The sequence below is a fragment of the Natator depressus genome, chromosome 1 (assembly GCF_965152275.1).
Source record: "Natator depressus isolate rNatDep1 chromosome 1, rNatDep2.hap1, whole genome shotgun sequence".
Taxonomy (NCBI): Eukaryota; Metazoa; Chordata; order Testudines; family Cheloniidae; genus Natator; species Natator depressus.
In genome coordinates this window covers 95,876,175-95,900,851 of record NC_134234.1, presented here as the reverse complement: position 1 = coordinate 95,900,851, position 24,677 = coordinate 95,876,175, and the positions used below count along the sequence as shown (strand labels likewise).

Below are 24,677 nucleotides of genomic sequence, written 5' to 3'. Positions count from 1 at the left end.
AATGGATTAGATTAGATCTGAAAGAGGTAAGTCAACGTTCTGGACAAGAAATAATTTAGCTCAGATAAAGACTGACATTTCACTTTGGGGGGGGGGGAGGGGTTTGCGGGTGGCAAGGTGTTACAAAATATTATTGACAAGATAAACTTACTGTACAAAGTAGGGACCAATGTTTTCAGTTTAATCATGAACTTAAGGGGAAGAAAATAACATTGTCCTGCTATATCGAAAAAAAGGACAGGAGACATTTGATATGGGTTTAATCAGGCAGCAACTTTATTATAGATGGCTGGGACTATCTGGCAAAGAAAAGTGTACAGCGCAGGTAACTCCATGTTCATTCAATATACACCCCGAGGACTTACACCAGCTTTCCTTTTTTTCCATTCAGGTCCCCCAGCCAACCTAGTGCTGGGACCTTACCATCCCCCTCCCCCGCAAACAAAGGTTAAGGTGGGCTATAAGAAAGGGCGGTTGGCTCACTGCCATACCAATCATAAGAGCCCCCAACTCCCCCCCAGTTCGGCTCCTTTAACAAACACCTTTTTAAGTCCTTTACCAAGCCATTTATCCAGCCACTGTATCCCTTTCTGATGAAGCACCTGCACTGGACATCTGCCCCACACTTACATAACGAGTTGTTACATCATAGTTTAACTCCCCTCCCTACTCACTATAACAAGCCCCACCTGCAAAGCTGCTGTGGGGAAGGCAAAAAAAACCCCAACTCCACCTTGGCCAATTTGGTGGTGAGGGGAAAAGTCCTCCCTAGCCCCCCTCAAGAGGAGCAGCTAGCGAAATGCCCACAGCAGGTCCTGACCACACCTGGTGTTTTGCCACCTCAAAGAGAGGGAGTGTGGGTGCTGATCTTCCTGGTCCAGGGAAAAAGGGGCTTCTCCTGCCTGGCTTGCCCCTTTTCAACTCCCCAACTCTTCCACTCCTTGGGGATGAATTAGCATTGCCACACTGACCCACTCCCCCTTTTGCAGCAGCTTCTGAGCCTCTCCCACTCTCCACCCATAAAGTGCTATCCCTCCCTGCAAGCCAGACAACACTCCCACACACACACTTAAAGGTGTAATGTGGTCATTCACTTTAAATACTTGTCAAAGTGCATTTCAGTGAACCACGTGACTGCAGAATTACATTCAAACACTGAAGTATGTGGTATAATTTAGGAAAACAGGCCATATGCTTGGATAATACCTGCCTCTGTAGTGTGGTACAATTACTCTTTCAAGTACCATGCTTAATTTCTCAAAGATACTTTTGTTTTACTAACAAAGTCAATTCCTCACCATGCTTTCAGCAAAACATGAGTTGGAGGGATGGATTGAGAGAAGGTTCATATTTAACTAGGTTGTTTTCCTGCTGAAAGGTAGTAATGGTATTTTCTTGTTTTAAAATTCAGCCATTCTAAGAGTGGCTTCTATTGAAACCAGTTATTAACCATTCATTATTTTTCTACCTTCACAATTAGATTGTGCAGAATACTCAGTTGTGTACTTGATTGTTCTAGTTTGCAGTTGTCACACGAGCACCAATCATCAAACAAAGTCACAATTGTATCTCATTTGTGCTTAAACAACTCTGTCCACATATTTTGGCCAAACAAGCAAGGGACTGATAGCCTGGCTGCTTCACAAGGACCTGTAGAGCAATTGCATGGCAAGATGCACATTATTTTGTCTGCCAGTCACCCAGAAGAGAAGTGAGGTTTTAATAAGGTGCAACCCTAGCTTCAGACTCTTTTCCTTTACAGATGCCAGGCTTTATTACATTTTGGATCTATAACTTACTACACAGTCACTTTAAACTTATACAGATCCTGAATTTGTCACTAGCAGAAGTTACCTTTTGCACATTTCTCCTTATTTTAAAGTATTTATTAAAATCAGATGTAAATTGCTGCATATTTGGGGAAGTGTCACATTAAATTGCCCTGCTCAAATCTCAAGCAGGTTTTGTGTAAGAAGTACAAAATACAAAACCAATCAAGAAACTCTGGCTATTTAAATATCATTCAGAAGCAAAATGGTCAAAATGAGGGAATTTTTTACTTTTACGTTTGACGGATGCCATTATAATAGAGACTAATCATTCCAACTGATTTCAGATTACCGAACAAATATAAGTAGGTAGACATTTTCAAACAAACTGTCAGTATTTTAAAGAGATTATTTAAATCCAATCTGTAGTGGCCTCTTCACTCTCTATGTATGGCATCAGTGTGACAAAAATAACACAATGCAGTAGTTGGTCAAGTTATTAGTCTTTCTTTTTAAGAATACTGAAAGATGGATCATTACCCTGTATACAGTAACTCATATTTTCATTTGTGAATATAAAGATTGGCATACATAGTAACCTCTTACACCTCTATTAGGTTCGGATTCCAAAAAGCATTTAAGTACATTCTTAACTTTAAGCATATGCTTAAGTTTTATTGACTTTGATAGGATTTAAGCATGTGTTTATATGTTTTCCAGGTCTTAATGTTTCTTCCTCGGTGGTAGTCAGGATTTCTGTATGCACTACTAAAAATATATTAGTGCTAACAAAATCCTGGCCCACCCACTCACCATTAAATTCACACTGCAGCAAAATTTATTTTTTTGTAATATTAAAGAGCTAGCTTTCCTTCTAATAAAGTAACTCTTTAGTTAAGGGCAACATATGTAAAATTTAAATTGTTGAATCCTACACAGAGTTTTTAAAGAAGTGTTAAGTAAATCAGTGGCAGCCATAGAAAAATAGTCTTGGTTCTAATTAAAGTGGAATTTAAATTTAAATGGTCCTCCAGAGCTGAAAGGGTTGAATCCTTGCCATGTGTTCCAGGTTCTGTGAAAAGGGTTTCCTCCTCCCTGTTGGCTCTCTGCATCCAGTGGATCTTCTCCTGCATCAAACTTCCTCCTCATTTCTAAGGAAATAGACATACATGGTAAAAAGGGACACAGACTTCACACATTATTACAGAAACAGTCTACCACTCAAGAGAATTTTGATACCTCCAGCAGGACAAGAGGAAGAGATAAGAAGTAGTTTTAAAGTGTCCCTAACTCCAGACAGATGCAATAATTAATTTGGTTTGTTTACAGACATGTCTATGGATCCCATTACCACAGAAACTGCCAGTTTAATTTGCCAGTATACTTTTACTGATAAATTATAATAGATAAACATAAGTCAAACAGTTGATGTTTTCAAAGCACTCTCGGGGATTTTAGACATACTAATGAAAGGTACCTAAACTAGGGCTGTCAATCGCAGTTAACTCAAGTGATTAACACAAAACCAATTAAAATAGTCATGATTAATTGCAGTTTAAATCGCACTGTTAATAGAATACCAATTTAAATTTATTTTTGGATGTTTTTCCTACATTTTCAAATATATTGATTTCAATTACAACAATACAAAGTGTACAGTGCTCACTTTATATTTTTATTACAAATATTTGCACTGTAAACAAAAAGACAGTATTTTTCAATTCACCTCACTTTATCGTGAAAGTGCAATTTACACACACAGAATTTTTTTACATAACTGCAAACAAAACCATGTAAAACTTTAGAGCCTACAAGTCCATTCAGTCCTACTTCTTGTTCAGCCAATCGCTAAGAAAAACAAGTTTGTTTACATTTACGGGAGATAATGCTGCCCACGTCTTATTTACAACATCACCTGAAAGTGAGAACAGGCGTTGGCATGGCACTGATGTGGCCAGCGTTGGAAAGTATTTACATGTCAAATACACTAAACATTAATATGCCCTTTCATGCTTTGACCACCATTCCAGAGGACATGCTGATGCTTGTTAAAAAAATGTGTGTCTGAACTCCTTGGGGAGAGAATTGTATGTCTCCTGTTCCATAGTTTTACCTGCATTCTGCCAGATATTTTGTGTTATGGCAGTCTCGGATGAAGACTCAGCATATGTTGTTCAATTTAAGAACAGTTTCACTGCAGATCTGACAAAATGCAAAGAACGCACCAATATGAGATTTCTAAAGATAGCTATAGCACTCGACCCAAGGTTTAAGAATCTGAAGTGCCTTCCAAAATCTGAGAGGGATGAAGCGTAGAACATGCTGTCAGAAGTCTTAAAAGAGCAACACTCTGATGTGGAAACTACAGAACCCAAACCACCAAAAAAGAAAATCAACCTTCTCTTGGTGGTATATGACTTCGATGATGAAAATGAAGGTGCGTTAGTTTGCACTGCTTTTGGATCACTATCAAGCAGAATCCACCTGTTCTCTCTTTCAGATGACACTGTAAATAAGACATGGGCAGCATTATCTTCTATAAATGTAAACAAACTTGTTTGTCTTAGTGATTGGCTGAACAAGAAGTAGGACTGAGTGCACTTGTAGGCTCTAAAGTTTTACATGGTTTTGTTTGAGTGAAGTTATGTAAAAAAATAATTCTACATTTGTAAGTTGCACTTTCACAAGAAAGTGAGGTGAAAGTGAGTTTCTTTTGTTTGTTTTTTACAGTGCAAATATTTGTAATCAAAAATATAAAGTGAGCACTGTACCCTTTGTATTCTGTGTTGTAACTGAAATCTATATATATGAAAAAAGAAAAACATCCAAAAATATTTACAATAAATTTAAATTGGTATTCTATTATTGTTTAACAGTACGATTAAAACTGAAATTAATCATTATTTTTAATCTCGCGATTAATTGCGATTTTTTTAATCGTTTGACAGCCCTAATTTAAACCCATTATGCTGCTTCTGAAAATCTTAACCAAGTAGTTTAGTATAAAAGGGCTTGAAAGCCTGTAATACGGCTTGCAAAAGCAATATGCCAACTCCCCTCCCCCCCCCGACATAAAAAATTAAAAAAATATTCTCTTAAATTTCACATAAGATCTACCCAATTAGTCAACCCTTGACACATCACCCAACTGATCATTAGCTAGAAAATTTATCTACTTGCTGCGAGCTCTGCACAGAGTCTTGAGTAGGCAGGCAGGTTTGCGGTTTCAGACAGCCTTTTGAAAGCCTCTTCACAATAATTTGTGTTAGTTTCCTCATAAGGTTTGTAGTCACTGAATTAGTTCTAGGGTTTATAAACACCCTCCAGGCCTTGTTTTGAAAGTGCAAGTCTCCTGCCCTCCCAGAGCAGCACAAAACAAGCTGGGGAGGAAAGTGTACTAGACAAAATTTGGAACCTCTGCAAAGTAGTGTTCCAATTGGCTGGTTAGGTCTTCTTGGTGAGGTCACACCTGTGATTTGTACTCTGTAACTGAGATGTACTTGTTTAATCAATACCTCAGCCACCCAGTATGTAAATAAAATAGGTTTTTAATTGTCATTCCATTTCTCAGCCCCCATCATACGAAAGGTATTAAGTGGGGGGGGTGTGGGGAGAGACAACCTAAAAGCTATAGTCTCTTCTCCCCCATGTCATTCCGCTCACTAGCACCACTGCAAGCTGTTCTACCTTCAAAACTGAGTTTGTTTTGATGATAAATTGGGGCTGATTAATGTTCCTGATGCAGCTTTTCCAAATAAACACGGTATTGATAGCAGCTCAGCTACAGGGAAGAGCTGCTAAACACAGTGGCCAGCAGCAGCTATTAGTGAAAAACTGCCTCCTATTTTTGCCTGCTCTATTCTCTCCCTCTCCCCCCCACCACTTCCATCCTAATCTGAAGAGCAGTTCCTTTAGATGGTGGGGAGGAGGTCTCACATCACTTCCACAGAGTGACCATATCACAGTCCCAACCACTTTTCATGGGTAGCTGGACTAGGTGGTGGATTGTTTTGCTTTTCAGAAGACAGGAACACAAGCAGCTTCTGATTTAGCCTCTGCCCTATTCCATCTGAGGAGATGGGCTAACTGAAGGGAGAGGTGAGTAGGGCACAAGTGGAAATACAAGTCTAGGGATAGGGGGAGAAAGGGGAAGAGAGACCTGTACTTAATAGGGACACTTTCAAAATTAAATGTTAGAATCCTCAAGAGTATTTTCCAAGGAATTTTTGGTTTTGGACATAAACTTGATGGGAGTAAATTGTGCCTTAATATTTTCTCCACTATCATGCAGGAAGATGAGTCCCAGAAAGAGAATTCTGAAAAATAACTTGTATTCAGTTTTTAAATGCAAGTCATTAAAATAGCATTAAGGTGTTCTACGGTGTGTTTTCAGTCCATTAATATATTCCACGGACAGCTGAAGTTATTCTGCTTGTGACCTTATGCCTTACAATACACGTGTGGCATGTATGACAGAAAATAAAACACCAACCCAGGAATGTCTTAACACTCAATTTAAAGATAAGTGAGTAAGAACCATTTTGAAGTTTTAATGTTATTCCTGGCCAAAAGGACGGGTTAAAAGTTAAGATCAACCTGTTATTCTGTGCCATGTTCCAGTAACAGAGGCAGAATTTTAGTTTCCTGTTATAAACACATTGCAAGTCTGAACAGGTCTTTCCTACCCTGTGCTACTAACCATATGTTCCACTGATTTGTGGTGGAATTACAGGGCCTCGCCTCTATGCTACTTCTCAGATGAAAAATATCAGGACAGCTACTACACTATTAGAAGACTTTCCTTGGGGCATTGTCTTATGTTTTTCATTAAAACCTTTTAAGAACTTCTCACAGTGACTAGGGTCCTTTCAAATTGAGACAGAGGTTGTAAACTCTCTAGGACTAATCCAACAGCTTCATTACAGTCCTCATGCCATTCAGTGGTTTCAGCATGCCTACTCCTCCTTCCCCCAGACCTGACAGCTCATTTGTAGCTCACCCTCTTTATTTCCTTATCTTGGCCAATGCAGACATTGTAATTTACAGACAGAAAATCTGTGATGTAGATTTAGCAATTCAGTGGATTTTATATTGTGCAGGTGATTTATAGGTAAATAACAACCTCCTAGCCAAACTAGACAAAACTACCAGTCTTTGCTGAAGGCAAAACAGAAGTTCAGAGTTTCTAAGCCAAACTATCATTAAAATGGAACAAGACCACACGAATTTTATCCAACTTCCCTCAGCTTTCTAGAAAAAAAAAAATCTATCTTAGTTTAGGATACCTTTGAAATTCAGTTGTTTGGTTTTATTTTTTGAGAACTTGGATTTTGGTTAGAGGAGAGAGGGAAATACAAGGTGATCATATGTAGCTTACAATGGCTAGCTTCCCTATTTCCATTTACTATGCAGGTGTGTGTTTAAAGTCTGTTTTGGGTTCTTATCAAATTCATTAAAAAATAGTATGATATTCTTGTATTGCCATTTCATGGCAGATAATGTGATAAAAATAGAATCATAAAATATTAGGGCTGGAAGAGACCTCAGGAGGTCATCTAGTCCAACCCCCTGCTCAAAGCAGAACTAACACCAACTAAATCATAATAAGTCATAATGGACATCACAGTTGTGTTTGTTCCATCCATTATTCCGAAAAGAACCACTGTGTAAATTTAATCAATACCTGGGTCAGTAAGTACTTCTTTAGCAGCTGCTATATCAATAAACTTTTTCTCTGCCTTCTTCTTCTCCTCTTCATTCTGGAAGTTATCAGGGTGCCACTGAGATGCTAGCTTTCTGTATGCTTTTATGATTTCTTGTTTTCTCGCATTTCTGGGGAGGGAGGAAATTAAGTTACTTATAAAGTTTCCAACTGTTCATGTGCCACATTAATGAGTGCAATATAATTATAAATATGGTGATACAACAGACTAACAGGCACCAAGAAACCCAAATATTCACTAGTTAACATTTTGCTGCTGGCAGTCACGATTTCTCAGACAATAATGGCTTCCTCCAATAAGAGTAGTAGAAAACAGGTTGCGATTTTAAGTAAAACAAACCCAATTTTTCAGTTTACTTTCCTCAGAAAGCTCATAATTTATTAATTATTATTAAGTACTCAAGAGAATGTTAGTTGTTCAGTATCTTCACTTTTTTTTAGGTCTCTGAGCTGAAGAGTGTACAATAGATTCAGAGATGATTGAGTCAAACACAAAACTGAAAGAGGAAAGGAAGCAGGGTCACCAAAATAAGATCGGTAAAGAATGTGCAGAACAGGATGGGGTTTTTTTTGTTTTGTTTTGTTTTAAATAAAAATCATTATGTTTGTTTCGATCAGGCCTATGACAGAAGTGAGTTTTTAGGAAGTATTTACTAGCTTTTTTCCAGCAAGTCTTCTTAAACTGTGCCAAGATACTGTGCTCTTGGACATGAATTTTCCTTTTACTTCCCTTCCATAATTCTCTTCTGTCATTCTTTGGTTTCCCAAACTGCTTGCCTACCTTTTTGCTCCATTATATTTGGAACTCTTTGCTAATGAGGGATTGTCTCCTTGTTTATTGCCAGTTAGCACTTCTTTATTCTTTATTTGGGGACTTTCTGAGCAAATGCTACTTAGAGGCTCAGAAAAACCCCTTATGACCACATAAAAACTCAACAATTTTAAAGTGGAGGGATTGAGAATAGGGAAACATACCCAAAAAAGCATAAAATACAAGTGGCAAATCTTAGACTATATGATTAGTGACTATGTAAAACAGAGGTGGGAAAACTACAGCCCGTGGGCCCGTCCCGCCCAGCCCTTGAGCTCCCGGCTGGGGAGGCTAGCCTCCGGCCCCTCCCGCCCAGCCCTTGAGCTCCCGGCTGGGGAGGCTAGCCTCCGGCCCCTCCCCTGCTATCCCCCCTCTCCCGCAGCCTCAGCGCACCGCACCGCCAGCGCAGGAGGGGGCTGCGCTGCGGGGGCAGGAGAGAGCAGGAAGGGAGGCTCACCTGCATCCCGCAGGTGGCAGGAGCGCGGTGAACGCGGGCGGAGGACTCAGGAGGAACACCGGGCGCCAGTGCAGCCAGATGGAGAGAAGCGGCGCTTTGAAGGGGAAACCGCCGCTTCTCTCCTGCTGCGCAGCTGCCCCTGCTCCTCCTGAGTTCTCTGCCCGTGTTCGCAGGGCCGCATTCTGAAAGGGGCGGGGATAGGGGTCGGGGCAGTCAGGGAGCGGGGGGGATTGGATAGGGGTGGGGTTGGTCAGGGGACAAGGAGTAGGGGGGGTTGGAGAGGTCGAGGTTTGAGGGGGGCAGTCAGGGAGCAGGAAGTGGGAGGGGACGGATAGGGTTTGGGGAGGCACAGCCTTCCCTACCTGGCCCTCCATACAGTTTTGGAACCCCGATGTGGCCCTAAGGCCAAAAAGTTTGCCCACCCCGATGTAAAAACATTCTGGACATTCATCTCACCTTTTTATTCCTAAAATTTTGTAATAATCTCTCTTCTGAGATTGCTTCAACATCCTCTGGGCTCTCTCTAGGCCTTCACGAATCTGCTGGTCATTTTCACTGTTGGCCTGAGCAGTTTCATAATCTTGAATAGCTGCCCATAAAATTGAATGTAAGAGCATATTATATACCTCACTAAATCAACCTTACTTAAAAAAAACAACAACACTCAATTTAGATTAAGCAGGTAGATTAAGATACTAACCCTATCCCTAGAACTCAGATATTTTGCCACTATTATTTGTAAGCAGCAAAACTAATTGCTAAAACTTCATGAAAAAAGTCTTAATTTTGTCATATTTTCCTTGGTATTTGTAAGTATCAGACAAGAACTGTATTCTGACTCCTACTCAATGAAGTTCATTGATTTATCTGCCTATGGTTTCTTAATGCACTTTGGAATCCCTCAGATACTCTGGAATAAATTGTGATGCCCCAGAGTAAATCTTGTCTATACTAAGGGGTTTGCACTCCTGGCTAACTCAGTGTAGGCAAGGCCTAACTCACCAAAGCAAGGAAATTAACTTGTAGTTTTTAATCCTTCGAATATGGAGGACACCTGGAAACTGGCAGCATCCCGTGGCATCAGAAGGAAGTCTGGATCTAGTTCTTGTTTGGGATGGGGCAAAGAGGGTGGAGAGAAGGAATTCAGGACCGAGTACTTGTTGGGAGAGGGATTATGTGAAGATCCTGACTTTAATTTTAGACTCTGATTGAAGTGGGGCCCAAAATGGATCTAAGGAAAGTCAGGATCAAGCACTTTTTTGAATGGGTAGGGAAGGGAGGAAATGGGACTTAGTGGTTGGTCAGAACAAAGTTTCCTTGTAGGGTGCGTTGAATAAAAGAGTGGGAATCATGCCTTACAGTGACAGACTCCAGAGACTTGCACAGTTTCGCTTAAAACAAGAGAAAGATAAGGGATCACTTGATCACAGTATGTAAGGCCCAGATCCTCAAAAGGACTTTGGTGTTGCTACCCTCAGTGTTGTAATACTCAACTTCTATAAAAATCACAGGAATCCTCAAAGCTTAGGCTCTCCGTGCAATGCAAAGGGAGACACAGGCAACTGAAAATAGAATCCACAAAAGCCAGCATGCTAGGTGTGAAGCTCCCTAAACTCACCAGTGGGCAATAATGAAAGGTGTGTCCTAAGCCTCAACCCTCCCAGAGTTTGATGCCAAAGTCTGGGTTGCAGGAGGTGCCTCTCCTCTGCCTGTGATCCACTCAGCTCAGGCGCCTTGCAAGAAATGCCAGAGGTGGTAGGTATTCCACAGTGGAAGAGTTTCAGCAGGAGAGAGAGAGGGAGCCCCGCATCAGAATAGCCCACAACTCAGTGATTAGGGTGCTCTCCTGAGAGATTGGAGACTCCTATTCAAAGCTTTTCTCCCTATCAGGCAGAGAAGAGGGAATTGAACCCAGGGCTCCCACACCTCCCGAGTACATGCTCTAACCGCTGGGATAACAGTTATAAGGGAGGCACTGTTGTATTACTTTAGATAGAATATATGGGCCAGAAGGTAAAAGGTGTTAACATGAGCCTAGCACTATTGGACAATGATAAACAAGGTTTGGTATAGAGAGACCTCAGCCTCCTCACTACCATGGCAAACACATGAGAAAATATATGCCACAGGTTAGAAATGTTTTGATTAAAACAAGGCAAAAAGCAAAATTGAGTGACAATGCAAAACAAAGTTAATCAAAACCTATTACAGCAGTGGTCCCAAACTTTTTCTTTCACACACACACACTCTCTCTCTCTCACTCTCTCTCTCTCTCTCTCTCTCTCATCCCTGTCCATGCCCTCCCGCCCTCCCTGGAACCAAGACCAGGAGCACCGCCGCAGCTACAGGAGGTGGGGACATGGAGAGGGGCAAGGGGGCCAAGGCTGGGGCCCTGGGCACAGGGCCAGGAGCAGAGCTGGGTGGCACTCCCGTCTGGCCCATGGTGAGGGCTGCCCAGGCTCCAGCTGTGCCCTCCCAAACGTTCCTCCCAACAGTTTGGGGACCTCTGTATTAAACTGTTTTTCAGAAGGATGAATATTGGTTAGAGCAAGGGTTCTCAAATTGGGGGTCAGGACCCCTCAGGGGGTCATGAGCTGTCAGCCTCCCCCCAAAGCCCACTTTGCCTCCTGCATTTATAATGGTGTTAAATATATAAAAAAGTGTTTTTAATTTATAAGGGGGGCTCAGAGGCTTGCTATTTGAAATGGATCACCAGTACAAAAGTTTGAGAACCACTGGGTTAGTGTCTTATTTTGTTAATAAATCCCTTTTAGTGGGGAAGGTTAGCTCTGCGGTTCACTTCTGAATCTGAAATGAGTCACTTTTCTGCTTTTGACAAAACAGAAATACAAGGGAATGAAGAGATAGGATAGCAAAGATGGAGGAAATGTGGCTTTTGTTGATGTTCTCAGGATACAGGGTGGCATATGAGTCATGGACAGGTGCTTTAGGTTGCAAGGTCCATCACAACAGCTGTTACTCTGTACCCCAAGTCACCTGCCTAGGCAGAGACACCATCTGGTTGGCCTGGCAGGTCCCTCTCCTTCACTGGTCCTCAGGCAGAGCAAAGCTTGTGGTGCGGGTGCCATGCAGTGCAGTTGATTTCAGGATCAGATAAAAAGCAGAGAGAGTGTATAGGAGGAAGACAGTGCAGGACAGAAAAGGACCCACAAAGGAGAAGAAGAAAGAGTAGGATCTCACACATTAGACTGGGGTCCTCACTGGTGCAGCGATAATGGTCTAGCATCCCAGTGGAGTATTAAGGTCTGGTGTCACCCCAAAATCCGTCTACTGCATCTGTGGTGATGGTAAAAAAATTTCTTCTCCCTCTCCACCTTAAGCCTCTTTGTAAGGGCTCCAAAAGGGAGTAGCAGGTGGAACAGACTGTCCTTTTATTATTTTGTTTACCAGTTAGGCCTTATTTCTGGCACACTAATTTGGGTTCATCCGTTTCTGGTCCCACACGTCTCTTATTTACTAGGAATGATTTTAACACAGGCCTTGAGTTATATTAATAGGCCTTTTTGTTTGGACTAATTACGTTTTTTGTCTCCCTTTAGCACTTTTTCCCCATGAACATTTTATTGTTATAGGTTACAATGACATTTTATGAACTTTTACTTACTTTTTACAGCTGAGCTAACCATTAGGGTAAATCTGTAGGCCCAGTTATTACTACAGCACCAAACCTCCACCTCCTTGATTTTAAATGGGCTTTTCATCTGGTAGGCATGCTCTAAGCATGCAGATTGGGCCCTGTATGCAAAATAGGTGGGAGAACACCTGTCTTTATCTAGTTTCAGAGTAGCAGCCGTGTTAGTCTGTATCTAGTTTATGGCTCATGCTGGGACTTCATCCAGGAGCCTAGAATGAGAAAGCAGCGTGCATGCCCAGAGGCAGAAACAGATACATTGGGGACTTTTACAGCAAAAATGTAGGCACCAATTTAGATGCCTACGGGATTAGGCAGCAGCCATGCAGGAGATTATGGATCTCAGCAGCACCTAAATTCCTTTGTAGCTCTGGCCTTAAATACCTACATGGGGAACAAAACTTTGAAAAACCCTTTATCAATCTAGCAGACAAAGGTATACCAAGATCCAATGGCTAGAAGGTGAAGCTAGAGAAATTTTGACACGAAATAAATAAGGCAAAAAATTTTAACAGTGAGAATAATTAACCATTGGAACAATTTACCAAGGGTAATCGTGGATTTTCCCTAACTGGCAATTTTAAAATCAAGATTGGATATTCTGCCTAAAAGATATGCTGTAATTTAAACAGGAATTAATTCAGCTAGTCCTATGGCCGTCAGACTAGATCATCACCATAGTCCTATGGCTTTGGAATCTATGCTTCAGCAACGAAAGAAAGAGGCAAAGGCATAATGAGAGCATTCTGCAGCTAGGATGTATACAGCAATTGGCAGGCAGGTTGCAACCATTAGCACTGGAAAGAGAGGCGACTGCAGTTATACCACTAGTCTCAAATACTTAATGCAGTCGGAGGTTGCATTACATAGGACCTATCTTCAATGTGCAGTTGTTTTCAGCCCTTGGTTCCCAAGCAGCATATGCTACAAGGCCCCCTTTTACATGGGTTTATTATGGAAATAGAACAGCTAATCATCTGAAATCTATGCACACATTTACGTACCATACTGTTATATCTGTTTAGGAAGAAACAATATTGTATATAAATAAAATTTTACTTTCAAATCCCATACATAATATATATGCTTCTACTTTGACTTCATCAGATGAATACTGTTTTTATTTCAAACAGCATGCAGTCTTTATCAAATACATAAGCAAAATACTGTAATGACTTTGTGCAAAGGGATTAGGCATTTTGAAGAGGCATGCAGTTTGTTTTGTGCTTTGTTCATAAGAGATAGCATGTTGAATAACTGGGGCATTAGAAGTATTTTCTAGATTTGATTTCTTCTTTTAGAAGAACAAAGCATTTTTTCATAAGAAAATTGAATTATTGCCATAAAGTAATAAATGAAATACTTAGACTTCAAATTTTAATATTCTTCAGTAGACCTAATTTGCATTTTGTGTGTAATGAGCATTTTCCCCTTCACTGTGGTATAATCTTGAGAGTCTCATTATAGGTCTAAGACTCTTATGTTTCCTAAGTAAGAAAAGTCTTTGCATCAAGATTATTTTCAAGCAGATGTTATTTCTCAGCAGGTGTTACATTTATCTTTTTGCTGTTTCTGTGCAAGACAGCAGGAGGTGCTAACCAATTTATATTAAACACTTGACAAGAGTGTGATTTTGTTTCAAGTAAGGTATTCAAAAACAAAAGCTAGAAAGAATACTTCTGATGCCCCACTGATTCACACTATCTTTTACAAACAAAGCACAAATAAGATTTCTATTCATTCTTGTATGGCTAGATCATCTGCTAGCCCCACTGATTTGTCACTTGAACCAAAGCACTTTGCCGCTGCTTAATACTTTGTCCAGTCACTTAAAAACACAGCAGGCTATACCAGCCCATAATATATACACTACTGCATCTGCTGAGGATAATGAAAATGCAGGGACTTCTCCATTACACTGCTTTATTGCCCCATAATGCTAAGCATCAGTGTAATTAATTTGCTCCATAGAACATGAAAGGGTATGTCCCATCATGAATTTCTTACAAATGAATATTACAGACTTGGTGTAACAGATTGCTCATTTTTACTGAATGCCAAGTACATCTACAGTACACTGCTATCAACTAAGAGTTTAAAGTAAAACATTTTCTTCTTCGAGTGCCTGCACATGTCCATTCCAATGTAGATGTGAGCATGCCCTGAGCACAGTTGCTGGAATATTTTCCCATAGTGGTATCTGTCAGGTTGGCTCCAGTGCCCTCTGGTGCTGTGCACTCGTATGGCCGGTACAAAGCAGAGTACCTCTCGTACCTCGCCATGAGACCCCAGATCCAGACTCCGGTACCGAGCCCAGCATTGAGCCTCAAGAATAGGCCCCACAGGTCCCGGCTGATACAAAGGGTGGGGTGGGTGACCCTTCAGCCAGTCCTAGCCTCCTCTTCCCCAGATGAGGCTGTGGTGGCATAGGGTGTGTCCCCTCTGCAAGATGACCACAAGGCTTACCAAGACTCACCAAAGCAGGTGGCCTGGATGTGGCTGATTCTGTGGCCAGATCTATGGCCACACCAGCAACCACACACACAAGCTCATGGTTGCAGTCATCGGGTTTTCCCCTGGAGGTACAACAAACCCTCCAAGACCTCCCCTTTGAAGGGTCCTCATTCTTTTTGGAGCAAACTGATGCTAGGCTCTACAGGCTTAAGGATTCTAAGGCGACTTCGAAATCCATGGGGCTATATACCCCAGTGGCATCCAGGAAGCATTATAGGCCCCAACAGACTGCCGTTACTTTGCCTAGCCAGACAGGACCTGCAGAGGAGGAAGAACAAGGGGTTCAGGTGTAGACCGCCACCGGCTTTCACAGCAGGGCTGATCCAGGCCACCCCCAGACAGTCAGGGAACTTGAAGCACTCCTTTTGACAAAATGCTTGAGGTAAACCACTCAATCCCCGCAATATTGGATCCAATTACCCGTTTTCGAACTGCTCGTCCCACTTCTTCAGACCTTGGACTTTCATTACTTCAGACCTTTGGGTACTCACCACAATAGAACTGGTATACACCCTCCAGTCTGTGTCTATCCTGACTTCCCACTCTCCCTCTTCAGGGACCCTTCTCACAAGCAACTTTTGGTACAAGAAGTCCAATCCCTCCTTTGGGTGGGAGCCATAGAAGAGATTCTGCATCACTTCAGATGAAAGGGGTTCTATTCCTGTTATTTCCTAATCCTGAAAGCTAAGTGTGGTCTCAGACCTATCCTAGACTTGCGTTGTTTCAACCGCTATCTCAAGAACTTAAAGTTCCACATGGTCTCTCTGGCTTCCATCATTCCCTCTCTGGAGCCGAGGGATTGGTATGCCACCCTCAATTTAAAGGACGTATACTTCCACATATCGGTTTTCTGAGGACACAGAAGTTTCCTAAAATTTGTCGTGAACCAAGTAAATTACCAGTTTGCAGTGCTTCCATTCGGCCTGTCAGCCATTCCACGGGTTTTTACCAAACATATGGCAGTGGGGGCAGCTTTTCCTCAGGAAACAGGGAGTGCATGTCTTCCCATACCTCAGCAACAGGCTAGTCAAAGGCCAGTCAAGAGCTCAGGTGGAATCCAACATCCATCTCATCCAATTAACCTTCTGGGCCCTAGGCCTACTGATAAAGACACAGAAAATCCATTGTCCTGGTGGAGAGGATAGAGTTCATTGGTGTAGTTCTCAACTCCATTCAGGCAAGAGCCTTGCTTTTGGAAGACTGGTTTCAGACAATTACAGTTTTGATAAGGTCCTTTCAGACCCACCAGGTCACAACTGCTCAAAAACGTCTGAGTCCTCTGGGCCACATGACATCATACACTTTTGTAGTGCAACACATGAGGCTGTCTCTCAGACCTCTTCCAGTGTGGCTGGCCAGGATGTATTCACCTACCCAGAATCATCTGGATTCAGTGCTCACTATGCCCGCTCAAGTCCGTGGTTCACTGACTTGGTGACTGAACAACTGCATGGTCGGTGCGGGAGTGCCCTTTTTGTGGCCCCACTCTCTAGTCTCGGATGTGTCAGCATTGGGTAGCCCACTTAGGGGCCCTCAAGACTTAAGGCCTATGGTCTCCAGAAGAGCTCTCTCTTCATATCAATGTAAGAAAGCCAAGGACAGTCCGTCTAGCCTGCCAAGCGTTCCTGCCCCACATTATGAACAATGTAATTTCAGTTCTCCTGGACAACATGACTGCCATGTTCTATATCAACAGGCAGGGCAGAGCCGACTCCTTCCCCTTATGCCAGGAAGCAATCCAGCTATAGGAGTTCTGCATAACGCATTCAATCCATTTTGAGGCATCATACCTACCGGGAAAGCAGAACCAGCTGGCAGATTACCTCAGCAGGTCTTTCTTCTCTCACCATGAATGGTCCCTTTGGCCAGACATTGCAGAGGGCATTTTCCAGTGGTGGGGGACTCCCCTTATAGACCTGTTTGCTACCTACAACAACAGGAACCAGTTCTGTTCCCTGCAAGGCCACAGCCCAAGGTCTCTTATGGATGCCTTCCTGCTATCATAGATAGATCACCTGTATTATGCCTTTCCCCCATACAGATGATACGCAAGGTTCTGATGAAGATCAAGCGGGACTGGGCATGGGTAATTCTCATAGCCCCGGCATGGCCCAGGCAGCATTGGTTCGCCACCCTTTTAGGCCTCTTGATGGACACCCCACTCCTGCTTTCGCTACACCCGGACCTGATCTCCCAAGACCAATCGGCTTCTCCACCCAAACCTCAGCTCTCTTCATCTGACAGCCTAGAAGCTCCATGGCTGAACCCTGAGGAGCAAGCTTGCTCTGAGCAAGTCCATGGAGTCCTGCTAGGCAGTAGAAAACCCTCCACCAGGACTACTTACCTTGCAAAATGGAAGCACTTCTCCATCTGGTCCTCCCAACAGAGAGTTCTGCTCACACAGTCCTCATTGCAACTATGTTGGAGTACCTTTTGCATCTCAAACAACAGAGTCCGGCTATTTCTTCAGTCAAGGTTCACCTAGCAGTGACATCAGCCTTCCATCCCCAGGTCAACCACCAGACTGTCTTTTTGCATGAGATGGTTATTAGTTTTCTTAAAGGCTTGGAGACGTTATACCCCCAGGTAGGAGAGCCTATTCCTCCCTGGGACCTAAACCTCGTCTTATCAAAGCTACGGCTCCCCGGTTCGAGTTGCTTGCAACATGCTCGTTGGTTCATCTCTCCTGGAAAGTGTCCTTCTTAGTAGCCATCACCTTAGCCAGAAGGGATTCGGAAATCTGTGTCCTCACATCGAAGCCTTCATATACAATCCTCTTTAGGGATAAGGTGCAGCTGCATCTGCACCCAGTGTTCCTCCCGAAAGTGGTTTCGCAATTCCACTGCAATCAAGCAATCTTCCTACCAGTGTTCTTCCCAAAGCCGCATGTGAACAGGGAGGAGCAACATCTATACTCCTTAGATGTTAAACGTGCCTTGGCATTCTATATACCAAGAACCAAGCTGTTTCAACGCAGTTGCTCATAGCGAGAGCTGAGAGGCTGAAAGGCCTTTCCATCTCCACCCAGAGAATCTCATCCCGGATTACATCATACATTCGTGCATGTTACAAGCTGCTCAGTGTTCCTCCTCTAGCTAACCTGACCACTCATTCCACAAGATCGCAAGCCTCCTTGGCCACTTTCCTAGGACAAGTTTCTATTCAGGACATCTGCAGGGCAGTAACCTGGTCTTCGGTGCACATGTTCTCAATACACTATGCCATCACCCAGCAGGCCAGAGATGATGCCAACTTTGGCCATTCAGTCTTGCAACCGGCTTGTTCTTGAACTCAGAGCCCACCTCCTCTGCAACTGCTTGAGAGTCACCTACACTGGAATGAACATGCGCAAGCACTCGAAGAACAGTTACTAATATTTCTGTAACTGTTGTTGTTTGAAATGTGTTGCATGTGTCCATTCCAAAACCCAGCCTCCATCCCCTCTTATCGAAGTCAGCCAGTAAGAAGAAACTGAGGGAGCACAGGGTCGGCAGGGCCCTTTATACTGGCACTATGAGCAGGAAGCACCAGAGGGCACTGGAGCTGACCCCACGGATACCATTAGGGGAAAAATTCTGGCAACTGTACTTAGGGCAAGTACACACCTACATTGGAATGGACACATGCAACACATCTCGAAGAACAGTTACAGAAAGGTTAGTAACGCTCTTTTTTTTTTTTTCTTTTTTTTTAAGTGACTAACTTTTTTAGATTTTGCAAATAGTAAAAATACAGGCATGTAAGTTCTCTAGTGAAGAAAGAGTGGAAGGGATAGAAACAATTAGTGCTGCACACCTCAAGAGAGGCATGATCAGGAGTCCTGTTGGCATGACCCGAGTGCAGTGAACCTAGCACTGGAAGAAAGTACACACTGTACCTTCTTAAAGATATAGTGAATGTCAATTCTAAGCATGCTCCCCTCCCAGGGGCTTTCTGCCCAACTATTCTCTATGCAAGTGCACTGAATCTAGTCACTGCTGCTTGGGCATTATAACGCCATTCACAGTCCTCCTCTAAGCAACACTTCAGAAGATTAGTCCCATCTCAGAATATATGTAGCAGGTTATGCTGTGCTATATTTGAGGGAGTGGCAGCATGGGGACCCTCCTACCCACTAAAGGAAATTAGCTCACCAAGCCATGAAATTTTATTACTACCTCCTTTTACATAGTTTGAAGTGTTATTAATGGCTATAAAGTTATCCATTTATTTTAAAAATCCATCATCAGTAACTATTTCTAGTGGCAGTGAATTCCATACGCTGATGCATCAAACATCATTTATCTTTATTAGTTCTATATTGCCATCTAATTTCATTATGTATCCCTTATTTCATATTTGGGGACAGGATAAAAAGAAAGAAAGGGGTCATCAAAATTGACAAGGGCATAGTGGAAGCCGAATACTGTACTCCAATTAAGTCTCTTCTAATTCTTCTTTGAAGGCTTAATAAATCTAGTCTTTGCAATCTCTCCAATATGTCACATCAAACCTCTAACCATCTAAGGACTTGTCTACGTAGCACCAGCAAACCACTGTCGTTGGGTAGGATTTGTAAAGTGCTCTAACTGCCTTGTGTAGGCCCTTCTGGTGTGCTCTAAAAGATACCTAATTTCCGTTAATGTAGTCCTGGCACTTTTCAGAGCATGCCAGCAAGACCTACATGGGACAGTTAAGAGTATAAGTTAAGAACTCCTCTGGCACACTTTGCTGTGTCTTGTAGACAAGCCCTTAATTGCCCTTAGCTTATCATATGCTTTTAAGACATTTTTGCATAGGATAAAGATAGGCATGTACTGCTGTCTTAATAACAATTCAGTTAAAAAAAACCCCAAGTATCAGCACTGATTGGATGCCACAAAACGTACTGTAGCATCCAAACATTTGTGAAGATTGCCAGTAACTCTTAAGCAGAAGTTGTGTATAGGTCTGGAGGAGTTATTCTTGTAGTATTCTTTAAAGTTTGAAACCATAAAACTTAAGTCAAAGTTTTACCTTCCTCATATTGGTCTTCTAATAAATAGGCTTCTGCTCTGTCCTTTAAAGCATTCACGTTAGCTGGTTCCAACAGCAGAACTTCTGTGCAAACTTTTATGGCCTCAGCAGCCTGCTCATTCTGGAAAGGGGAAGGAAAACTGTTTGTGTTTGGTTTTCTTGTGAAATATTATTTACTCACAAGGGTAAAAATGTTCTTTTTTACCTTTGAGAAGCAGTGACAGATCCTTTCTTTGGCACGAGGAGTGTAAATAGGGACGTTTGGCTCAGTTTTCATTACAGATTCATATTTATTGATGGCATCTGTGTACCTATTTTAATTGTGAAAATAAACTGAGTATTTAAACACAATTATTTTCTAAGCAACTGTATCAATTCTTCAGTGGTCATTAAATGTACTAACTCATACAAAGTAACTTGGAAACGGTCACTGGGCGATTTGTTTTGTTTGGGATGATGTGCATCTCTTGCAATGCCTCTCAGCCTCAGAGGCTGTGCCTGGGCCAGCAGGAGAAAGAAAACCCTTAGCCCCTTTAAGAGCTTCACCCCCATCCCCTCTTCATGGGTTTGAGAAGAGGAAGAGGAGGGGGCCCTTTGGTTGACTGGTTGGACAGATGCATGCAGCATAAGCCTATTAGCTCCCACACACAGAAAGGGGAAGGCTTATAAGCCCTCCCCCCGCCCCCACCTGGAAGCGCCATTCTGCATTAGGAAGAAAAGTTCCTCCCTCCCTGCCTTGGGGTTACAGGAGGACAGAGTTTTGGGGCCTTGCTGTGGGTATCACGTAAAGAATTTTTCCCTCACTGCCAGCTTGGCCAAGCAGAATGACCTTTTTGCCTTCCTTTCAGCAGCCCAGGGATCCAGTGGTTAGGTTAGGTTGAAAAATTCACACTGTTGCTACTTAACAGGTGCCCAGTGCAGGTACTTGTTCAAGAGGGAGTCTAGTTCCCTGAAAAAGTGGTATTAGACGAGATTAGGAGAAAGCATCTCCTAAAGAAGGTGAGCATGGAGTTGGTGCTCCTAAGGTCCAGTACAGTGAGAAGGTAACCCCCTTAAACCTCACATAAGGGTAAGGCAGTGGAGTCCCAGCTATGGGCTGGGATCAGGTCAGTTGGAGAACAGATTACACAGGTACAACAACCTGCACTGGATGAGTTATTGCTGGAGAGTTCCCAGATGTGTTACTTAATAAAGTTATGACTAGTTAAATCACATTTCCAGTGGCTTGTCTGTTTTTCTGCAGTGTTCATGACTATGCTCCTTTGCATACTTTCATATTCAGGGAGGCTCCAGAATGAAAGCATCATTTGATGAACAATTCAAGTGAACCAAAAGAGTGACTATCATGCTCCTGTGACTCCCAACAGCTTAAAGAGCTGAACCAAGGTTTATGTTTTTAAATGCACAGAAACTAACATTTGTCTGAAATGTAAGATTTTTCTGAAACACAACCGGAAGTGCAGGGTTAAAGTTTCCATTACGTCCCTAACTAATCACATAGTGCCTAGATTCGGGAGCTCAAACAATACATTACTATGCACCTCATTGTGAGCTGGTCTCAGGCCCCTTCAGACAAACTTGGGATGAATTAAGACTGGCATCCCATCAGAGAGAGTCATTTTAATTTTGTTTGTTGTGCGTGTTAGCATCCCGAAGAAAAGTTCTGAGCACATTACATATATAGCAACTTTCAAGGCTCCAGTAATTATTTTCTTGCTTTCCGAGTCATGACAAACTCATGAAAAATGTATTTGAAGGCTGTGGTGATATTTTATTTGCAAATATGCTGTGATCTCCACTTTTAAACACTGATACATTAAAATACACTTTTAAATAAAAGACAACATTTAACGCAAATTAACAGCACTGACACTTGAATTTACCGGTGAAATGAATAACCACATACAGCTTTCCAGAGGGGCCACACAGTAAACCAATAAAATTACTCAAAAAAAGGGTACTGATATTTTTTAATATTTATCAGCAACTCTGCTGATAAAATTTTGCTTTGTCATTTTGCAGTACCGTAAAGCAAACTAGTTTTCCTACACACATACTACTAAGTATAAGAAATGCACATTTGAGAATTTAAGTATTCCAGATTTCATTCTCAAAGTTAAAAAAGAAATCTGCTACCACACTACATTTGAAATCCAGATAAATGATGAAGAGCTACCTCCACTCGATCACTGTACATAGCACCTAGCACAACTATGGTTGTGTGTTTGACAGTAAATCATACAAAACTGAGAAGCAGCAAGGAGCAGAAATTTAAAAAAAAGACTATTAATCACATCTAAGGGTTGGGATGGGGAGCCCCATTTGCTTGGCGCACCTATTATCCAGGGACAATTTGTAGTAGCATTGATCTTTATTTATTAGTTACATGGCGCTCTGACATTTGAGAGCTGAATACAAACATTGTCCGTGCCTTGATCTTCTAATTTATTTCATGCAAAGAGCAAACTAAAATGGCAATAGGCCACGGAGAGTAGGAAGGGAAGCAGGTAACAATAAGAAGGAACAAATGCTACTGATGGTACACGTGGGTTGGTCTCTATTTTTAAATTGAAATTCTCATGGCCGTGCCCAGTGTTCAATCCCACATGACAAACAAAACAAAGCAAACTATCTCAAAACCTGTGAAGTTTTACTGCTTCAGGAGGAGTCATAGCATTGGTATCATTCAGTAAATGTCTAGTGCTCTTACCTGCCTTCTCTGATGAGTTCCTCTGCTGACTCGATTTGCTTATTAAGTTTCTTTACTTGTTTATAGTGAGAAAAACACAGCTTATGGTCCTGGTCAAGTTTCAGACACTCTCGGACTTCACTTTTCATGTAGGAAAAAGAAACATTAAGGGATTTCAAATAGAAGTAGAGGACAGTATTTTTAAAAAGCTGTCTGGAGTGACAGATTTTTCTGCATTGCATTCTCTCTTCCATTCAAGAGCATGTTAACGTGTGAAAATTAATGAAAACCATCCTCCTGAGTTTACAGCTTTTTTCCCCATTACTTTATGTTGCCAGAAATTTATACTCCGCATAAAGTTATACTATATATTACAATAGATTGTTCTCTAGTGTATATTTTCAACTGTTTTGTCTGGCATTTGATAGTTATTTGTCACAACTATCTCTGATGACTTATTTTTGAGTATATTCTTACTCCACGCATACCATTACAGTCCATGTAAGCATAAAAACATTGTACGCCTCCTAAACCAGAACTGACCACTCTGATGGGACTCGGATACTTGAGTCAAAAGAGCTCTTCAGAGAATGCTTATTTGCCTAGAACCCATCCGGCAGGAACACTATATTTTAAAATAGGCCAGTGTTCTTTGAAATTCTCAAAATGCAGTGGTCTAATAAGGAAAGTCTTGGATTGGTACAGCTGTCATCCTGTCATGTCTTACGTCATGTCTCAAAAGGATAATGAAAATGCTGACATATGTCCCTGCTAAGAGCAAAGTAAAGTCCTTATTGCATGAAGCCAAGACAACCTAAGGAGGAAGGGACAAACAGAGGAACAGACATGAACTTGGGGGCCTGAGGAACAGTAGTAACCTAACTCATGAAGTCCCAGAGCTACAAAACTTTTATCTTTCTAACAATCTCCTGACGCACTCTAGCATGCTTTTCACATCCCAGAAAAGTGAGTGCAGATGCTTCTTTTTGCTTTTATGGATAACTTCTCTCCACTGTATGTTTCAGTGTTTTGCTTAATTGCTCTTACAGCTTGGATTTGGCCATGAATGGGAAGAAAACTGATGTGGCCTGAATGTCCTAGGAGACAAAATAATCTCTCTATACTTGAAGAGAACAAGTGGGGTGGGTCTTCTTCTTAGCATATGCACAACATGCCTCAGGTGGCCCATGACCAGGATTCATCACTGAATTTGGTCCACCTGTTGGATCATTAGCTTCCCTGGCCCAGGCACTGACAGGGAGTGCGATGTGAATGCTGATCCATACCCCAACAAGTGGGGTTCACTGATGTATAGCTATCCAAGGTCACTCAAAAAAGTGGGGGGCCAGGAGGGGATACAATCTTCACCCTTAGAGATACCATACCTGCTGGAAGGGGATCCATGCTAGCATGAAATAAATACCCAGGCTTAAGTAGAAAACCACACTCATTTGAGGTTTCCAAAATCCCTGCCCTCATCCATCCATTCTGACATCCACTCTACTAACAAGGAAGGGAGAGAAACCTAAAAAGACAACTCAGGATCACTGTTCCCTCTAAGCTGTGCGCGTGCACACAGATCCTAAACCCCGCATGCACAGCAAAACACCACACGCACAAAAATTTGCACAGAAGAAATTTTTTGCACACACAGCCTGTCAAAAATTAGAGGGAACATTGCTCAGGATAGTAAAGCTGCAATTCCCTGTTCTCTCAATTTCCCCCATCTCTAACTCAGTAGTTGCTTTTCAGTAGAAGTACTGTGTGACAGATAGCAGGGGGCAGACTTTCTTCCAGAAGATTCTAATGATGCCCTCTATTCAGCTTTTATTATGCGAGTGAAAGCAATGGACATTGCTTTCTCACTGCCCTGAATTCATCACAGCTTGTCAAAGTACAAGAGCACAAAGGCTGAACTCTAGCCAGACTTGGTCTGAATGAACTTCAATCTGAGTACAAGTCAGATAGGGTTTGAATGATCTGGGGACTAGAAGAGAGAAGACAATACAGATGGCACTGAAAAGCAAAGTATCTGTTGATCGTATACGGAGTCCTTGATCTCTAAACC

General features: G+C 42.1%; 1 protein-coding gene across 3 annotated transcripts in view; it reads right to left on the bottom strand.

Annotated features, from left to right (window-relative positions):
• Positions 1-457: 457 nt before the first annotated feature.
• The window catches only part of DNAJC3 (DnaJ heat shock protein family (Hsp40) member C3), a 71,521-nt gene continuing 47,301 nt past the window's right edge, over positions 458-24,677 (bottom strand). For 2 of the 3 annotated variants that reach the window (XM_074962688.1, XM_074962707.1), the window contains exons 7-12: positions 22,631-22,750; positions 20,126-20,231; positions 19,921-20,041; positions 9,216-9,348; positions 7,453-7,601; positions 458-2,920 (exon numbers count right to left, since the gene is read on the bottom strand). In XM_074962688.1, the coding sequence (XP_074818789.1) occupies positions 2,766-2,920; positions 7,453-7,601; positions 9,216-9,348; positions 19,921-20,041; positions 20,126-20,231; positions 22,631-22,750 (784 nt within the window). In that variant the 3' untranslated portion in view covers positions 458-2,765. The remainder of the gene's footprint in view (positions 2,921-7,452; positions 7,602-9,215; positions 9,349-19,920; positions 20,042-20,125; positions 20,232-22,630; positions 22,751-24,677) is intronic. The other variant, XM_074962697.1, reaches the window with a different exon arrangement.